Here is a 20,627-nt window from a genome sequence, read left to right on the forward strand (position 1 = left end):
ATTATCTGATCTATGCATATGCTACATTTCTGTTAAATAGAGCTAAACTTAACAAGACAGAATGCTGCCAAAATCGCCAACAATGGCCATCAAAACTGAACCAGGGAGCAATGGAAGGTGGTCTGCTCTAATGAATCACATTTTTCTTTTTACATCACATTGATGGCCGGGTGCATGTGCATTGTTCACCTGATGAAGAATATGACAACCACGGAATGGAGACTCATCTCAGCTTTCTGCTGCACAGATAATTCAGTCCTCAGAAAGTAGAAAAAGATTCCTCCACAACAGCTTCATATCCACATGCTTGTCTGTGGGATGTCCATGCCATCCAATCAGTTGTTGGACCGACTTAACTCTAAACTGGATTAAGACATTTAAAATCCACATTACACAATTTACAAATTTCTGTCAGGCTGACTTTGTTTTCCAGAACAAAGTACCTTCACATAGCAGGTGTGTTTATTATTCATCTTTCTTTGGTTCCTCTTCTCTCTCTATGGCTCTGGTTCCTCTTCTTCCAAGCAGGGGCGGAGCTATGGGCCTGGATATGCACAGGCCCACCCAGATTGACAGATTGCCCACCCAGTCAGATTCATGAATTATTATTATTATTATTTTTTTTAATAAAGTTTGCTTTAAAAGTGTCATTGTGGTTTTTATTTTCTTGAACATTTAGAATTTATATACACAAAAAAATAAAAACGAACTTAATCTTTCACGTGATGATGTCGCGCGACACTTCAGTTCACCAGCGATCAGAAGGTGGGATATTATGATACTGGAGCAGGTGGATACAGCTGTTCAAAATGGCTAAACCTAAACAGTTCGGATTATGATGACATAATCAATGCGTTTAACGCAAAGAAGACTTCGCCTTGTGTAAAAACTGCCGGTAAGACAGTGGTTTTATTTTATGTATTCTGGCCAGTCGTGGCATGTTGTGATTGTGGTTATGTAAAGAAGTTCTGAACTTAAACGTTTTCAATTTGGTTGACATTTCAATAGCTGTGATGTATTGTTATTATTGGATTGTGCGCACTGAACTGTCCGAGGTGCTGAAAGTGAAGGCGGTGAAATTAAACGGAATAGAGGTTTAATTGTGGAGTATTGGTTTCGACTGTAGGTACTGTAGCTTTTATCTGTCTCATTTACTCCGAAGAGTTTCCACGCCACCGACATATTATTTGTTTGTATCCATCATCTGCTGATTCAAGATTCAAAAAACTTTATTGTCCGGCACATAGTGACGTAGCTCAAAACAAACGCCACAAAGACATAAAAAACACATTTAAACCAATGAGACCTGTCTATTTTGCTTTGCGTGTTTGAAGACCTGTTTGTTTTACTTTAAACAGTCTATGCAAAGGGAGCATCTGCAAAAAAATGACGTCATTGATCGGATCGGTGAATTAAGACATTACTGCTGATCGTACTAATTGCATAAAATGATGATCTGATATAGCCGATCAGATCAGATATTCTTTGTACCATAGGCTAATTTACAGTGGCCTGACAGATTTTATTATATCATAAAACTTTTATACACATCTCATATCAGCTTTAAAAATAATCAGGCCCATCCTGATTTTTCCAGGCCCATTAGCCACGTTCTGGCTCCGCCACTGCTTCCAAGTGCATGATTTTTGACACTACAGACTGGTGGTTTCAGTCTATGGCAAACCTAAAACAAATATTTGCTTATGAAAATAAAATGCATGGATTGTCCCCAGTACCAGTCCTGACATCCCTACTTGATCCTGATCCCTTCCCATTGAGTTTAAGTTCAGGGTTTTGTTTCAAGATGCAGGTTCACTGAGTTAGCAGGGAGTAATCTAATAACAAAGAATATTTTTTATATATTAATGTAATGCTGTTTCACTAATGAACCGTTTCTTCTCTCTTGTTCTCTTTTTAGATGAAGAAAACTGAAGTGTGACCAAAGCAGCCTTCATCATCCATATAGAAACACAAATGAATTCATCATCAACATTCAATAAAGACCACGGATTGAATGATTGCTTTTAATGTGTCTTTCATTTTTTTTAAATTGAAAAACAGGTTAGAAAACTTTTCTTGATTCATATTAACACTTTAGTCACTGCTTAACAGCTGTTCATCAAGGATAGTGAAAGACAGGGTTGGTGAGTTTTAGCTTTCTAGGAATAAGAACATTTGCCTATTCAAAGATGAACTTCAGAGACAGATCACCAAGTTTCTCCTTGATGAGCTGATCAATTCTTTCACTCTGTTCAGCAGTAAGTAAGTTCTTCCAGTCGCCGATCTGACCTGTAATGACAACCAAACCTTCCTGATAGCTGTTTTGTTCATTCATTTCTGTACAGGAGCTGTAATTTGTTACCTTTGCGCATGAAGTTTCCACTGATCTTGTCTTGTGGCACAAACTCATAGTTGGCTTTTGAGTCTTTCTTCATGGTCTTGAATGTAGCCTTTTCTACAACTTGCTGGATGTCGGCTTCACTCAGGTTTTTGCCCAAGAAGCGACAGATTTTCACAACTGCTCCCCTCAGGTCCTAAAAGAGAACCCACCAGAGATAAGATCTTCATCTCCAGAGAGGAATAGAAGCATGTGATTTCAATTGAACCATCCATGGAGAAAAAAACATCTTACCAAAATCATGTCCTCATAGGTCAGGAAAAGGATGTTGTACTGGTCTTTCTTTAAATGCCACTCCCTGATGTGGTCAAACCAGGATGATGCTACAACTGAATGATAGAAGGTGTCTCATTATTTAACACACATTTAAAATAAAGTATCTGGTAAAGCACGCATGACCCCATTCACATCAACGGGATGGCCATCGAGCATGTCTCATTATATAAGTGTAATGTTAGTTTGGTAAATGTGTGAATATGTTTTGAACAGTTAAAATAACAAAACTGAGCATAGTGAAGCTTAGGTATCTCACCGTTTCCCATCAAGTACTGCTCCAAAAACTGCTCGAAGCTCTCGGGAGTCTCCAGGTCAGAACATACCTTGCTGAATTGATAAAATGAGATGATGTTGTCCTTTGGATTCCGCATCACATAGACGATCTGACATTAAATAATAATAACAAAAAAGCTAATGAGAAACAGTTATCTGAATGTAACCAGATCCAGTACAAACTACTCTCAAGCTAAACTCCATTCATACTATTCACTATTTAATGGGACTTTATCAGAAAGTCAAGAATGTAATGCTCTATCACAAATCTGACTTTTCATCATAACTTTTGTGTAGTAAGTCAAACATCCGTTACCTTTATTCACTTTTTTATTGTTTCTTAATGATTGCATATGTAGCAACCATGGTTAATGTAAGCTGTTACTGCTTGCAATTTATGGACCGAATATGATGTTACCTTTGTCCCTTGTTGAACATTGTCCTTTCTTTGCCTACCTGGGACAATAATAAGCCTGAAGTCAAATGACCATAAGCAAAACAGGGGAAAATATCTGAATTAATTACAAACCATGTAAACTTTTTTTTTTTTTATCATTGCATTGTGCTTGGAGCTGAGATATGTTGCTTTACATGTTATTTTTGTGCTTTGGGCCATGAGTTTAAAGAAAACCTTCAAGCTGTTTTCTGTGCTTACATTTCAACAAAATAATGCAGGAAATTACTACATGATAAATAATTTTCAGTCTTAACCGGGACTCAATATATCATTGGTAACTTTTTCAAAGTTTGTGTTTAAAGTTTTTTTTCTGCCTCGACTGAGCTTGCACCAGGCACTGACCTTTCCCTTCTTGTCTTTCAGTCCTGGGGGCATGAGAGCCGGAATGAGGTGTGAGCTGAAGAGCCGTGGAGAAGGTCGCAGAGCGTAGTCTTCTCGATTCTCCCTGTACTCCAGCCAAGGCATCTGCTCAAAGTTGTTTTCATATTCATTCAGACCCCCACCCAACTCACAGATGGAGATGATGATCTGCTGAGTCCATATGGTGCCTATGGACGGAGATATAGAAAAATGTGACAGGTTACAGATGATCAAATGAAAATAGAGTGATGACATGTCGTTTCCTCACTGACCTGACTTTGGATAAGTGACAAGGAAGATGTCGCTGTCTCTTATTTCAAAGCTCTGGAGAGAATCAATGTACTCAGGAGTTGGAGGATGGTCACCAATGGCAAAGTTGTAGTTTTTGTACTTGGAGAGATGGCTGTTGATCGGCTCCATGATAATCGCACAAAGAAATCATGAACAGAAGAGTGGGAAGCTCTTCCAGCTGCAGTAGCTGGACTCTGGACTTTGACTGGGGCATGTCACTGATAGGCTTTAATCTGAACCTTGACACACTCACTGTGACCAGCAGCAATGAAATGTACATTAATGCAGCAGGTTTTTATAGTTTAAACATCCTGTCCAGACAGTTTTATTTGGAGTGACAAGCTTTATTTCTATGTCAAGTAGATAAGCTAGAGATAAAAGTGGTTCAGCAGCACCATGAACAATGACACAAACACATGTTTTTGCCTCCATCATAGTTTTAAAGTGTTCCTATTTTTGAGGTGTGTTTGTTGAACACTCTATAGCTGTTATACATTGTTAAGTGATACATCAGACGAATAGGTGAGTTTGTGCTGAAAAATAAAACTTATAAAGCCAAATATGCATGTATAGAAATCTGATAACTGATTATCTGATCTATGCATATGCTACATTTCTGTTAAATAGAGCAAACCTTAAAGGGGAACTCCGGCGCAAAATGAACCTGGGGTTAATAACACATGTGTACCGAGTTCGACCGTTCTCTGGTATTTGTTTTCATGCATTTGTTTTGTTAGTCAAATGTGACCAGTTTTCTTGCAAACCGCTAATTAGCGTACAACGCTAGCCTTCAGGGCACACCGACACATAAAAAGAAATCGCTATTTCTATACCACTAACAAGGCTCACAATATCACCACACTTACACGGTAGCATAACTAGGGTCTCTACATGTAAACCGAAGCACTGAGAACTTTGCAAGTATACAGGCAGTTTATTAAAAAAGGAATACAGTACCGTTCGCGTCCGGCTCGCATATCCAAGCGGGCGCCATCTTGGGGATCTGAACTGTCTGTTGCCGGAAGAAAGCACTGAGAGCACTGAACGAAGAGAGTTCAGTTTACCCAAGATGGCGCCCGCTTGGATATGCGAGCCGGACGCGAACGGTACTGTATTCCTTTTTTAATAAACTACCTGTATACTTGCAAAGTTCTCAATGCTTCGGTTTACATGTAGAGACCCTAGTTATGCTACCGTGTAAGTGTGGTGATATTGTGAGCCTTGTTAGTGGTATAGAAATAGCGATTTCGTTTTATGTGTCGGTGTGCCCCGAAGGCTAGCGTTATACGCTAAATAGCGGTTTGCAAGAAAACTGGTAAAATATGACTAACAAAACAAATGCATGAAAACAAATACCAGAGAACGGTCGAACTCGGTACACATGTGTTATTAACCCCAGGTTCATTTTGCGCCGGAGTTCCCCTTTAACAAGAAAGAACGCTGCCAAAATCGCCTACAATGGCCATCAAAACTAAACCACGGAGCAATGCAAGGTGGTCTGCTCTAATGAATCAGATTTTTCTTTTTACATCACATTGATGGCCGGGTGCATGTGCATCGTTCACCTGATGAAGAATATGACAACCACGGAATGGAGACTTATCTCAGCTTTCTGCTGCACAGACAATTCAGTCCTCAGAAAGTAGAAAAAGATTCCTCCACAACAGCTTCATATCCACATGCTTGTCTGTGGGAAGTCCATGCCATCCAGTCATGTTGGACCGACTTAACTCTCAACTGGATTAAGACATTTAAAATCCACATTGCACAATTTACAAATTTCTGTCAGGCAGACTTTGTTTTCCAGAACAAAGTACCTTCACATAGCAGGCGTGTTTATTATTCATCTTTCTTTGGTTCCTCTTCTTCCAAATGCATGATTTTTGACACTACAGACTGGTGGTTTCGGTCTATGGCAGACCTAAAACAAATATTTGGAACCCTCCTTGAACCGTCACCTTATCGTGGTGGAGGAGTTTGAGTGTCCTAATGACCCTAGGAGCTATGCTGTCCGGGGCAATTTGCCCCTGGTAGGGTCTCCCAAGGCAGATTGGTCTTAGGCGAAGAGCCAGACTAAGAACGGTTCAGAAGACCCTTGATGAAGAATAAGAGCAAGAGAAAGTGTACCCGGCCCGGAGGGCTACCGGGGCCCCACCCTGGAGCCAGGCCTGGGGTTGGGGCTCGTGGGCGAGCGCCTGGTGGCCGGGCCTTTATCCATGGGGTCTGGCCGGGCCCAGCCCGAACTGGTGACATGGACTCGCCTCCCTGTAGGCCCACCACCCGCAGGAGGTTCATGAAGGGTCTGGTGCTTTGTGGATTGGGCAGCAGGCCAAGGCGGGGGCCTTGGCGGTCTGATCCTCGGTTACGGAAGCTGGCTTTTGGGACATGGAATGTCACCTCTCTGGCGGGGATGGAGCCGGAGCTTGTGGAAGAGGTGGAGCGCTATCGACTAGATATAGTCGGCCTCACCTCGACACATAGCGTCGGATCTGGAACCCAAGTCCTTGAGAGGGGTTGGACTCTCTTCTTTGCTGGAGTTGCTCCGGGTGAGAGGCGGAAGGCCGGGGTGGGCATTTTGCTTGCCCCTGGACTATCTGCCTGTACGTTGGGGTTCTCCCAGATGGACGAAAGGGTTGCTTCCCTACGCCTTCGGGTGGGGGAACGGGTCCTGACTGTTGTCTGCGCATATGCGCCGAACAGCAGTTCAGAGTACCCACCCTTTTTGGAGGCCCTGGGACGGACACTGGATGGTGCCCCGACTGGGGACTCCATTGTCCTGCTGGGAGACTTCAACGCTCATGTGGGCAACGACAGCGTGACCTGGAGGGGCGTGATTGGGAGGAACGGCCTGCCTGATCTGAACCCGAGCGGTGTTCAGTTATTGGACTTCTGCGCGAGTCGCAGTTTGTCCATAACTAACACCATGTTCGAACATAAGGTTGTTCATCGGTGCTCTTGGCACCATGACGGCCTAGGTCGTAGGTCGATGATTGACTTTATAGTCGTATCATCTGACCTGCAACCGTATGTTCTGGACACTCGGGTAAAGAGAGGAGCAGAGCTGTCAACTGATCACCACCTGGTGGTGAGTTGGATCAGATGGCAGGGGAAGACACCACGTAGACCTGGTAGACCCAAACGAGTAGTGAGGGTCTGCTGGGAACGCCTGGTGGAAGAACCTGTCAGGATGGTCTTCAACTCCCACCTCCGGCAGAGCTTCAACCGCGTCCCGGGGGTGGTGGGGGACATTGAGTCCGAATGGGCCATGTTCCGCTCCGCCATTGTTGAGGCGGCTGTTTCAAGTTGCGGTCGCAGGGTCGCTGGTGCTGGTCGCGGCGGTAACCCCCGAACCTGCTGGTGGACACCGGAGGTGAAGGGAGCCGTCAGGCTGAAGAAGGAGGCCTACAGGGCATGGTTGGTCTGTGGGTCTCCTGAAGCAGCAGACCGGTACTGGATGGCCAGGCGATCCGCGGCAAGGGCAGTTGCTGAGGCAAAAACTCGGGCGTGGGAGGAGTTCGGTGAGGCTATGGAAGAAGACTATCGATCGGCTCCAAAGAGGTTCTGGCAAACCGTCCGGCGCCTCAGGGGTGGTAGGCGGCAACACGCCCACACTGTTTTCAGTGTGGGTGGTGAGCTGCTGACATCAACTGGGGATATTGTCCGGCGGTGGAAGGAATACTTTGAGGAGCTCCTCAATCCCACCAACACGTATTCCATAGAGGAAACAGAGCCGGAGGGCCTGGGGTTGGGTGGTCCAATCTCTGGGGCAGAAGTCGCCGAGGTAGTGAAACAACTCCGCGGCGGTGGAGCTCCGGGAGAGGATGAGATCCGCCCCGGGTACCTCAAGGCTCTGGATGTTGTAGGGCTGTCTTGGCTGACACGTCTCTGCAACATTGCGTGGACATCGGGGGCAGTACCCCTGGAGTGGCAGGCCGGGGTGGTGGTCCCCATTTTTAAAAAGGGGGACCAGAGGATGTGTTCCAACTATAGGGGGATCACACTCCTCAGCCTCCCCGGCAAAGTCTACGCCAGGGTGCTGGAAAAGAGGGTCCGGTCGATTGTTGAACCTCAGATCGAGGAGGAACAATGCGGTTTTCGTCCCGGACGTGGAACCATGGACCAGCTCTTTACCCTCACTAGGGTGCTGGAGGGGAGATGGGAGTTTGCCCAACCAGTCCACATGTGTTTTGTGGATCTGGAGAAGGCTTACGACCGTGTCCCCAGGAGCATCCTGTGGGGGGTGCTCCGGGAGTATGGGGTGGATGGCTCCTTACTAAGGGCCATTCAGTCCCTGTACCAAAGGAGTGTGAGTTTGGTCCGTGTAGCCGGTAGTAAGTCGGACCTGTTCCCAGTGAGGGTTGGACTCCGCCAGGGCTGCCCTTTGTCACCGGTTCTGTTCATAGTTTTTATGGACAGAATTTCTAGGCGTAGCCGGGTGGGGGAGGGTATCGGGTTCGGTGGGCGGAGAATCTCGTCTCTGCTGTTTGCAGATGACGTGGTCCTCTTAGCTTCATCGAACAGCGACCTTCAGCTCTTGCTGGGGCAGTTCGCAGCCGAGTGTGAAGCGGCTGGGATGAAGATCAGCACCTCCAAGTCTGAGGCCATGGTCCTCAGTCGGAAAAGGGTGGACTGCCTACTCCGGGTCGGGGAGGAGGTCATGCCTCAAGTGGAGGAGTTCAAGTATCTCGGGGTCTTGTTCACGAGTGAGGGTAGGAGGGAGCGGGAGATTGACAGGCGGATCGGGGCGGCATCTGCAGTGATGCGGTTGCTTAACCGGTCTGTCGTGGTGAAGAGAGAGCTAAGCCGAAAGGCGAAGCTCTCAATTTACCGGTCGATCTACGTCCCAATCCTCACCTATGGTCATGAACTTTGGGTAATGACCGAAAGAATAAGATCGCGAATACAAGCGGCCGAAATGAGTTTCCTTCGCAGGGTGGCCGGGCTCAGCCTTAGAGATAGGGTAAGGAGCTCGGACATACGGGAGGAGCTCAGAGTAGAGCCGCTGCTCCTCCACGTCGAGAGGAGCCAGTTGAGATGGCTAGGGCATCTGGTAAGGATGCCTCCCGGACGCCTCCCTGGAGAGGTGTTTCGGGCATGTCCCACCGGAAGGAGACCTCGGGGCCGACCTAGGACACGATGGAGGGATTATATCTCTCGTCTGGCAAGGGAACGCCTGGGGGTTCCTCCGGAGGAGCTGGCTGAAGTGGCTGGGGAGAGGGCTGTCTGGGTTTCCCTGCTGAAGCTGCTGCCCCCGTGACCCGGACCCGGATAAGCGGGAGAAGACGAGACGAGACGAGAGACGAGAAAATAAAATGCATGGATTGTCCCCAGTACCAGTCCTGACATCCCTACTTGATCCTGATCCCTTCCCATTGAGTTTAAGTTCAGGGTTTTGTTTCAAGATGCAGGTTCACTGAGTTAGCAGGGAGTAACCTAATAACAAAGAATATTTTTTATATATTAATGTAATTCTGTTTCACTAATGAACCGTTTCTTCTCTCTTGTTCTCTTTTTAGATGAAGAAAACTGAAGTGTGACCAAAGCGGCCTTCATCATCCATATAGAAACACAAATGAATTCATCATCAACATTCAATAAAGACCACGGATTGGATGATTACTTTTAATGTATCTTTCAGTTTTTTTAAACTGAAAAACAGGTTAGAAAGCTTTTCTTGATTCACATTAACACTTTAGTCACTGCTTAACAGCTGTTCATCAAGGATAGCGAAAGACAGGGTTGGTGAGGTTTAGCTTTCTAGGAATAAGAACATTTGCCTATTCAGAGATGAACTTCAGAGACAGATCACCAAGTTTCTCCTTGATGAGCTGATCGATTCTTTCACTCTGTTCAGCAGTAAGTAAGTTCTTCCAGTCGCCGATCTGACCTGTAATGACAACCAAACCTTCCTGATAGCTGTTTTGTTCATTCATTTCTGTACAGGAGCTGTAATTTGTTACCTTTGCGCATGAAGTTTCCACTGATGTTGTCTCGTGGCACAAACTCATAGTTGGCTTTTGAGTCTTTCTTCATGGTCTTGAATGTAGCCTTTTCTACAACTTGCTGGATGTCGGCTTCACTCAGGTTTTTTTTTTTTTGAACAAAGTGTTTTTATTTATACTTATGCATGTTCAAATTGTACACAACTGCCTCATAAGGCCATTCAAACAAACATCAAAACAAAGCAGTACACAGTACCCTTTATCAAAGGGGAAATATTTACAATTCGGCAAGCATGTTAAAAAAAAAAACATTTTTTTTTTTATAATAATCCATGGCATCTGGTAGAGAGGAATCACCCAGTAAGAATAAAATAAAATGAATAAACAAATCAAAGGGGAAAATACTTCAGATGACAAGTGTTAGTTTTAGCCATTTTCACCATAAAGTCAGTTTTGGGCTATCTCACACTGATAGTCTAAAATAAGCAATTACAGGGGCCCAACGGTTTAAGAATAAGTCCATTTTCACCTGGAGTTTTGCTGTTATTCTTTCCATCAAGTACACTGTCATTAGTCTATCTTTCCATTGATGTAGGGTAGGTGGGTGTGGTTTAAGCCAGGACAAAGTTATCATTTTCTTTGCCACCAACAGGAGGATGTTCAGCAGGTATACCTTTTCCCTATCCATACTTCCCTCTGGAATTGCTCCTAAAACATAGTACAGCGGATCTAATGGTAAATCAACATTCAAAATGGAAAGTATTTCTGTACGAATCCCCTCCCAGTATGGTTTCAATTTCGGGCAGTCCCAGAAAATGTGTGTGTGATCTCCAATTTTTTTGCAATTCCTCCAACATAAATTTGTTTTATTTTTATCGAATTTTGCTACCAGGAATGGAGTTCTGAAGTACCTCATTTTTAATTTCCAGCTGAATTCCTTCCACAGTGGGCTACTTGTTACTCTGTGTCCCTCTTCACACACCCGTTCCCATGTCTCATCCTCAATAGTAACATTCATCTCCAGCTCCCACTTTTCCTTTGTGTCAAGACTGTTCCCTGACATATGGGATTGCAGACATTTATATATTTGTGAAACAATTTTCGTACTTCCCTTTTCCTTTATAATTTTTATCCAAAACAGTTCAATAGGACTAGAAGGTCGTCGAAGCATGTTCCATTCCTTATGTGACGTTAAGTAACTTCTCACTTGAAAAAATCTGTGGAGATCAGTAGGACCCAAACCAAATTTCTCTCGCAATTGTGTAAATGATTTTAAAACGTCTCCCTCAAACAATTGGTCTATTGTAACAAGTCCTTTATCTGCCCATTCCCTGAACCCAGTGTCTAATATGTTCGGAAGGAATTCCACATTTTTCGCAATCTGCATTGCTCTTGATATTGTTAGAGGTGCCTTCATACTTTTCCGAACCAGGAACCAAACTCTCAGGGTGCACTTCATCCATTCGTTATCTATTTTGAGACTCTTTCGCTCTAAAAATGGCAACGATTCAAGGGGCATTTGGGGACATGAGTTTTTTTCTAAGTCTAACCAATTTGTCTCCTCGTTTTGCATTAACCATTCTGCCAATCCACGGAGCTGTGCTGCCCAGTAATATAATTTCAGATTGGGAAAATTGAGGCCTCCTCGATCCTTTGGGTAGGTTAACGTTTTTAATTTAATTCTCGGTTTCTTTTTCTGCCATATGAATGCAGAAATCAACTTTTCTAGTAACTTAAAGGTTGATGCTGGTATCCAAATAGGTAATGATTGATAAAGATATAATAACCTTGGGAGCAAGTTCATTCTAATGGTTTCAATTCGTCCAAAAAATGAAAGCGGTAAAATCTCCCATCGTGTCAAATCCGATTTTATCTGAGCTATTAATCTACCATAATTCGCTTTGTATAGCTGTGATGTTTCTGTAGTAATGGTGATACCTAGGTATCTAAATCCCTGTGTTGACCAATTAAATGAAACCTCTTTGTCCAACTGAGGTGGCCATTTTCCCACCAACATCATAGCTTCAGACTTAGTTTCATTAACTTTATACCCAGACACCATCCCAAAATCCCCCAAACATTTAAGAAGTGTTGGGATAGAAGTTAGGGGGTCACTTATGTACAAAATGACATCATCAGCGTACAGCGAGATTTTATGCAATCCCCCTCTATCAAATATTCCATGTATTCCAGGGTCTACCCTTATCATTTCTGCTAACGGCTCTATGCTAATCGCGAACAATAGCGGCGACAGGGGGCATCCTTGTCTAGTCCCTCTTTTCAATTCAAAGTGTCCAGACATGCATCCATTAACTCGAACCCTTGACAGAGGTCCTGAGTACAGTACTTTGACCCAATTAATAAAATCTGCATGAAATCCCATTTTCTATAATGTGAGCTGCAAATACAACCAATCTACTCTGTCAAATGCTTTCTCAGCGTCCAAGCTGAGAAGCATTGAAGTTCGTTGAGTCTTGCGAGCCACCGAGATTAAATTTAGTGTTCGTCTAATATTATTTATTCCTTGTCTACCAGGTATAAATCCTGTCTGATCTGATTTGATTATTTTATTAATACACGCCTGGACTCTTCTAGCCATTATTGTGCTCAATATCTTAACATCACCGCAAAGCAAACTTATGGGTCTGTATGAAGCGCAACTTGTAGGGTCCTTCCCTTCCTTTGGAATCACAGAAATTACTGCCTCTGACCATGTCTTAGGAGGGTCTCTCTCTTTGAGGGCATAATTGAACACTCTTTGGAGAAGGGGTGTGATCTCTTTACTAAAACATTTATAAAATTCCCCCGGATATCCATCCATCCCCGGTGTCTTGTTGTTTTTCAAATTTTTTATAACTTCCTCGATTTCTTCTCTTTCAATCGGTTTTGCCATTAGTTTTGACTCTTCCTCATGCAATTTTGATAAATTAATTTTTCCAAGTAATGATCTAATCTTCCCTGCTTTCTCTTCTATCGCCGGCGAATCATAAAGTGCCTTATAATATGTAGAAAAAGCTTCCGCTATATCTTTAGGGTGGGAGACAATTTTTTTGGTGGAGGGATTAACAATTTTCGAAACCACTCGGCTAGCTTGTGCCTTTCGCAACTGAAAAGCCAGCAGCCGACTGGCTCTGTTTCCTGATTCGTAATACCTCTGATTCGTAAATCTTAGTGTGCCTTCCGCTTTGTACGTCAGTAAATCATTTAATTCCCGTCTACACTGGCTAAGAGATTTCAAAGTGGTTTCATCATTTGTCTTTTTGTGTTCCTGTTCAAATTTTTTGATGTTGTCTTCTAAATCTTTTTGTTTTTTCTCTCGCTGTCTTTTCAGCCTAGAAGAGAGTGCAATTATCTTCCCCCTAAGCACCGCCTTTGCTGCGTCCCACAAAGTAGACAATGACACCTCCCCGTTATCATTCTGATCCAAGTAATTATTAATTTCCTCTTTTATATTTTGTACCACATCAGAGTCGTTTAGTAGGGAAACATTCAACCTCCACTGTTTTGAATATTTTTCAGGTTCTAGAATAATTGACATTACAACCGGTCCGTGGTCCGAAATAGTTATAGGTTCAATGCGACAATCTGTAACTTTATGAGCATCTTGTTTTGAGACACAAAAAAGATCAATTCGGGAATAGCCATTATGCACTTTTGAAAAAAAGGTGAAATCCCTGCCCCTAGGGTGCTTTACGCGCCATATGTCTGCGAGTCCAAGCTCCTCCATCATACTATTTAATGCTTTAGCTTTTTGGGTTCTAAGGCTTTGTTCATATGGGCGTTTATCTATTTTTTGATTCACCACACAATTGAAATCTCCTCCCACTATAATGATTCCCTTTGCATGTTCAGCTAAAAGTGCAGCAATTTCTTTAAAGAACCCCGGATCATCTTCATTCGGCGCATAAAGGTTCAAAATTGTTATACTGACATTCCTAATTGTACCTACAACCATGATATGGCGACCCTTTTTATCCTCATGCACTGTTTCTGGAATTAAACCTAAGGACCTGTGGCACAAAATTGCTACCCCTCTTTTCTTGCCACTTTCGTACGATGCACTAAAAACCTGCCCCACCCACCCCCTTCTCAATTTCTTATGTTCCTTCACATTCAAATGAGTCTCCTGTAAAAACGCTACAGAGCAATTCAACCTTTTCAACTGATTAATCATTTTTGTCCTTTTTATGGGGTGATTAATTCCATTTATGTTATAGCTGACAAAGTTTAATGTGTTCATACTCTAATATTGTTTAATTAGGAATCAAGCTTGTATATCCCTCATATTTTAGCTTGTACCTTGACTTACCGTTTTGCCATGTATAAATGAAAACCCAAGTAAACTCTCTTAGTATCCACATGCCTGCCGAAAAACATTTAACATTAGAAACAAATATACAACGTAAAATGTTCAAACTGTGCAATGAACAACACTGAACTTCCAATTGCCCGTTAGATTGCCTCAAAAATAGAAAAAAAACAATCTTTTCATTACAAAATAAAAGTCCAGAAGCATTCCACCCCCGTTCTGAATTGGGCAGAGAGCTGCAACTCTCCGGGAGATACACACAAAGTGCAATCGCAAAGAGCCACCAGGGCATCCCTGGATGAAAAACTCGTTGCCTTATCAGCAATACTCTCGCCAGAGTATGCATAATACATCCCTCAACCCCTCCAGATCCCGCCCCACCCCCCAAAAAAAATCACATATTTTTCAGTCTATAGCCATTTTCTACTGTCTGCATATTATTTTTTATCGTCCGACGAATGATGATGCAACTGTTCCCTCACCGCTGTACAGTCTTTATACTCGACATCCCTAACATTACTCACGACCTCCTGGTTAGCTTATGCTGCTCCGTTGTCTCCGTGGATGAAAGCTCTGACATCCGCGAGGTTCAGCTGTTTGTTTTTCTTCCGTCTCTCCCGGGTTGACCACCCGTGCTGCGTTAGTTCACTCTCCAGTACGTCCCGCTCCTCCACCTCCACCTCAACGCCAAGTTCCTTCAGTGTTGACCGCGCCTCCAGCAGCGAGGGAAACACTTTCACTCCCGTTTCAAGAAAAAGTTTCAATTGCGCCGGGTAGGGTGAATTGGCTCTGATGTTTTTCTCCTTAAGCTTTTTTATCACCTCCCGTATTAGCTTTCTTTTTCTCTGCAAGTCGGGCGAGTAATCCTGGTCAAAGTACACTCTCTGGCCCTGGAACTGAATGTCTCGTTGTTTCCACGCCTGCTGCAGTACTGTTTGTTTCACACTGAAATCTAGAAAACGAACAATAATGGATCTCGGAGGTGCTGTTGCATCCTGTGGTTTCGGCGCGAGGGCTCTGTGCGCTCTCTCAAGCTTGATATCCACTCCTTGCAAGTCCAACACCGAGCGAAAAAAGTCCGTTATAAACGCCAACATGTCACTCTTCTCCGCGCCCTCTCTTATCCCGTACAGCCTGACATTGTTGCGCCGTATCCTATTCTCCATGTCATCACATTTAGCTGCCAGGCTAGCTTCTCTTCGCAGCAAATAGCCCACAACTCTTTCTTGCCGCATGCTTCGGTCCTCTGCAGCACTCACCCTGTTCTCCGCCTCGGTTACTCTCTCATCTAGCTTCTCCATCTGTTGCTTAATTTCGCCCACGGATGCTTCCAGTCTGTTTAACGTAACTTTGGTATCCCGGAAAGCCTCTCCGTTCTCCTGTCGGAGCTTCCTTAACTCTGCTAATATCTCCGACACACCGCTTGTTTCACCGTCATTAGCCCCGGGTGGCGATGTAGCCGCTAACGTTAGCTGCTTCTGGCCGGTCTTCATTTCGTCTTGTTTAGCTGTTTTAGTGTCTCTCCTACTCGACTTCTGGGGACCGCTCATTGTAGTGGAACGTTCCCTGTTGAATCTTGTGTTCATTCGTCGGTTTTATCTCCGTTTTAGGCTGTTTTTGTCGCGGGTCTGGAGGAGCCGAGTTTTCCTGCGGCTGCCTACGCCATGTCGTAACTGGAAGTCCTTCACTCAGGTTTTTACCCAAGAAGCTACAGATTTTCACAACTGCTCCCCTCAGGTCCTAAAAGAGAAGCCACCAGAGATAAGATCTTCATCTCTAGAGAGGGATACAAGCATGTGTTTTCAAATGAACCATGTATGGAGAAAAAAACCACATCTCACCAAAATCATGTCCTCATAGGTCAGGAAAAGGATGTTGTACTGGTCTCTCTTTAAATGCCACTCCCTGATGTGGTCAAACCAGGATGATGCTAAAACTGAATGATAGAAGGTGTCTCATTATTTAACACACATTTAAAATAAAGTATCTGGTAAAGCGTGCATGACCCCATTCACATCAACGGGATGGCCTCCAGCGTGTCTCCAGCTTCAAGTTCCTGGGGACCCACATCTTGGAGGACCTGTCCTGGCCCACCAACACCTCCAGCGATCAAGAAAGCTCACCAGTGCCTCTTCTTCCTGAGGACACTGAAGAAGAACCATCTGTCTTCAGCCATCCTGGTGAACTTTTACCACTGCGTGACTCAGAGCATCCTAACCAACTGTGTCACAATCTGGTACGGAAGCTGCTCTGTCACGGAGCGCAAACACCTGCAGTGCGTAGTGAAAACTGCCCAGCGCATCACAGGAACATCCAACCATTGAGGACATCCAGAAGAAGCGCTGCCTGCGTCATGCCCGCAGCATTCTGAAGGACTCCTCCCACCCGGCACATGGGCTATTTTCCCTCCTGCCCTCAGGCAGGTGCTTCAGAAGCCTCTGGACAAGGACCAGCAGACTGAGGAATAGTTTTTTCCCCAGAGCTGTAACCTTACTGTATTCGGACCCCTGCTGACCCCTATACACCAATTCACTCACACCCCTTAAGTCCTCATTCCCTCACTGACCAAAGACTTTTACACCATCACCACTGTACTACTGGACTGCTCTGCACACGCACACTTTAAACAATCTGTTTGCACAGTACAGCTACTGCTTATTGTTTATGCACTGCTTAATTGCTCACTTCATCTGTATTTTGTATCATCTAATTTATCATCTGCCCATCTCCTTTATTGTAAATTATGTTATAGTTTCTGTTTATAGTCTACTCACATTTAACAAACAAATACATCTGTATAATATGTTTATAGCACTTCATTCAACCATTGTGTATATCCTGCTCATTCCCCTGTATATATGGTCTCACCTGTACATAGGTTTTGATCTGTAAATATTGTCTATATGCTGTAAATACAACCTGTACCATAATACTTATATGGTAAATGGTAAATGGCCTTGCTTTTATATAGCACTTTTCTACCTATTGGTACTCAAGGCGCTTTACAGTCATAGACACATCTACCCATTCGCTCACACAAGCACACACGCATTCCGGCACATTCCAGGGATCGAGCCGCTAACCCTCTGGTTCGTGGACAACCCGCTCTACCTACTGAGCCACAGCCGCCCCCAATATATACCATACTATTTATGCCTTATGCATTAGGTCAGTTGAAATAGAGGGCACTACATATTAAAGAGCTGTAATTCACTTCCTCCAGTTTGGATCTTCAAAGTGAAGCTTGAAGTCTCAACTTTAAGCCTGTATTCATTATATAAGTGTAATGTTAAGTGTAATGTTAGTTAGGTAAGTCTGTCAATATGTTTTGAACAGTTAAAATAACAAAACTGAGCATAGTGGAGCTGATGTACACTATATTACCAAAAGTATTCGCTCACCTGCCTTTACTCATTCTATGAACTGAAGTGCCATCCCATTCCTAACTCATAGAATTCAATATGATGTCGGTCCACCTTTTGCAGCTATTACAGCTTCAACTCTTCTGGGAAGACTGTCCACAAGGTTGAGGAGAGTGTTTATAGGAATTTTTGACCATTCTTCCAAAAGCGCATTGGTGAGGTCACACACTGATGTTGGTCGAGAAGGCCTGGCTCTCAGTCTCCGCTCTAATTCATCCCAAAGGTGTTCTATCGGGTTCAGGTCAGGACTCTGTGCAGGCCAGTCAAGTTCATCCACACCAGACTCTGTCATCCACGTCTTTATGGACCTTGCTTTGTGCACTGGTGCACAGTCATGTTGGAAGAGGAAGGGGCCCGCTCCAAACTGTTCCCACAAGGTTGGGAGCATGGAATTGTCCAAAATGTTTTGGTATCCTGAAGCATTCAATGTTCCTTTCACTGGAACTAAGGGGCCAAGCCCAGCTCCTGAAAAACAACCCCATACCATAATTCCTCCTCCACCAAATTTCACAGTTGGCACAATGCAATCTGAAATGTACCGTTCTCCTGGCAACCTCCAAACCCAGACTCGTCCATCAGATTGCCAGATGGTAAAGCGTGATTCATCACTCCAGAGAACGCGTCTCCACTGCTCTAGAGGCCAGTGGCGGCGTGCTTTACACCATTGCATCCGACGCCTTGCATTGCACTTGGTGATGTGTGGCTTGGCTGCAGCTGCTCGGCCATGGAAACCCATTCCATGAAGCTCTCTGCGTACTGTACTTGGGCTAATCTGAAGGTCACATGAAGTTTGTAGCTCTGTAGCAATTGACTGTGCAGAAAGTCGGCGACCTCTTTGCACTATGCGCTTCAGCATCCGCTGACCCCTCTCCGTCACTTTACGTGGCCTACCACTTCGTGGCTGAGTTGCTGTTTTTCCCAAACGCTTCCATTTTGTTATAATAGAGCTGACAGTTGACTGTGGAATATTTAGGAGCGAGGAAATTTCACGACTGGATTTGTTGCACAAGTGGCATCCTATGACAGTTCCACGCTGGAATTCACTGAGCTCCTGAGAGCGGCCCATTCTTTCACAAATGTCTTGTTTCACAGTCTGCATGCCTGAGTGCTTGAATTTATACACCTGGGGCCAGGCCAAGTGATTAGAACACCTGATTCTGATCATTTGAATGGGTGAGCGAATACTTTTGGTAATATAGTGTATCTCACCGTTTCCCATCAAGTACTGCTCCAAAAACTGCTCGAAGCTCTCGGGAGTCTCCAGGTCAGAACATGCCTTGCTGAAGTGATAAAATGAGGTGATGTTGTCCTTTAGATTCCGCATCACATAGACGATCTGACGTTAAATAATAATAATAACAAAAAAGCTACTGAGAAACCACTAATTGAATGTAAACAGATCCAGTACAAACTACTCTCAAGCCAAACTCCATTCATACTATTCACTATTTAATGGGACTTTATCAGAAAGTCAAAAATGTAATGCTCTACCGCAAATTAGATTTTTCATCATAACTTTTGTCTAGTAGGTCAAACATCCGTTACCTTTATTCATTTTTTTTTTATTATTATTTCTTAATAATTGCAAATGTAGCAGCTATGGATAATAAAGCTGTTACTGCTTGCAATTTATGGACCGAATATGATGTTACCTTAGTCCCTTGTTGAACATTGTCCTTTCTTTGCCTACCTGGGACAATAATAATCCTGAAGTCAAATGACAATAAGCAAAACAGGGGAAAATATCTGAATTAATTGCAAACCATGTAAACTTTTTTATCATTGCATTGTGCTTGGAGCTGAGATATGTTGCTTTACATGTTATTTTTGTGCTTTGGGCCATGAGTTTAAAGAAAACCTTCAAGCTGTTTTCTGTGCTTTCATTTCAACAAAATAATGCAGGAAATGACTACATGATAAATAATTTTCAGTCCTAGCCGGGACTCAATATATCATTGGTAACTTTTTCAAAGTTTGTGTTTAACGTTTTTTTCTGCCTCAACTGAGCTTGCACCAGACACTGACCTTTCCCTTCTTCTCTTTCAGTCCTGGGGGCATGAGAGCCGGAATGAGGTGTGAGCTGAAGAGCCGTGGAGAAGGTCGCAGAGCGTAGTCTTTTTGAGCCCTCCTGTACTCCAGCCAAGGCATCTGCTTAGAGTTGTTTTCATATTCACTCAGACCCCCACCCAACTCACAGATGGAGATGATGATCTGCTGGGTCCATATGGTGCCTATGGATGGAGATATATAAAAATGTGACAGGTTACAGATGATCAAATGAAAATAGAGTGATGACATGCCGTTTCCTCACTGACCTGACTTTGGATAAGTGACGAGGAAGATGTCGCTGTCTCTTATTTCAAAGTTCTGGAGAGAATCAATGTACTCAGGAGTTGGAGGATTGTCACCAATGGCAAAGTTGTAGTTTTTATACTTGGAGAGATGGCTGTAGATCGGCTCCATGATAATCACAAAAAGAAATCATGAACAGAAGAGTGGGAAGCTCTTCCAGCTGCAGTAGCTGGACTCTGGACTTTGACTGGGGCATGTCACTGGCTGCCTCTCTGATATGCTTTAATCTGAACCTTGACACACTCACTGTGACCAGCAGCAATGAAATGTACATTAATGCAGCAGGTTTTTATAGTTTAAACATCCTGTCCAGACAGTTTTATTTGGAGTGACAAGCTTTATTTCTATGTCAAGTAGATAAGCTAGAGATAAAAGTGGTTCAGCAGCACCATGAACAATGACACAAACACATGTTTTTGCCTCCATCATAGTTTTAAAGTGTTCCTACTTTTGAGGTGTTTTTGTTGAACACTCTATAGCTGTTATACATTGTTAAGTGATACATCAGACGAATAGGTGAGTTTGTGCTGAAAAATAAAACTTATAA

The 20,627-nt window shown here is 43.7% G+C and overlaps 2 protein-coding genes across 2 annotated transcripts; both read right to left on the reverse strand.

Annotated features, from left to right (window-relative positions):
* Positions 1-747: 747 nt before the first annotated feature.
* LOC311506643 (amine sulfotransferase-like) lies at positions 748-5,597 on the reverse strand. Its single transcript, XM_084570685.1, has 6 exons — positions 4,037-5,597; positions 3,747-3,952; positions 2,931-3,057; positions 2,633-2,727; positions 2,363-2,534; positions 748-2,289 (listed from the first exon to the last, which is right to left on the reverse strand). The coding sequence occupies exons 1-6, from the start codon at positions 4,182-4,184 to the stop codon at positions 2,180-2,182; spliced, it is 858 nt and encodes a 285-aa protein (XP_084426811.1). The 5' UTR covers positions 4,185-5,597; the 3' UTR covers positions 748-2,179.
* A 4,009-nt stretch (positions 5,598-9,606) lies between these two features.
* On the reverse strand, positions 9,607-20,191 carry LOC311506642 (amine sulfotransferase-like; the record flags this gene model as incomplete). The annotated part of the gene is made up of 7 exons (XM_084570684.1): positions 9,607-9,942; positions 10,016-10,147; positions 16,007-16,046; positions 16,148-16,242; positions 18,938-19,064; positions 19,754-19,959; positions 20,044-20,191. 7 exons carry the CDS (start codon positions 20,189-20,191, stop codon positions 9,833-9,835), a joined length of 858 nt encoding a protein of 285 aa, XP_084426810.1. The 3' UTR covers positions 9,607-9,832.
* Positions 20,192-20,627: the final 436 nt, after the last annotated feature.

The sequence above is a fragment of the Chelon labrosus genome (genome assembly GCF_963514085.1).
Source record: "Chelon labrosus genome assembly, chromosome: 21".
NCBI classification, from domain to species: domain Eukaryota; kingdom Metazoa; phylum Chordata; class Actinopteri; order Mugiliformes; family Mugilidae; genus Chelon; species Chelon labrosus.

Excerpts from the sequence above, each read along its gene's own strand:
- LOC311506643 (XM_084570685.1), bottom strand. The coding sequence starts at position 4,184 with ATGGAGCCGATCAACAGCCATCTCTCCAAGTACAAAAACTACAACTTT. Across the intron at positions 2,728-2,930 it reads GCAGTACTTGATGGGAAACG|TTGTAGCATCATCCTGGTTT; the intron begins GTGAGATACCTA and ends TCTATCATTCAG. Across the intron at positions 2,535-2,632 it reads CCTATGAGGACATGATTTTG|GACCTGAGGGGAGCAGTTGT; the intron begins GTAAGATGTTTT and ends GTTCTCTTTTAG.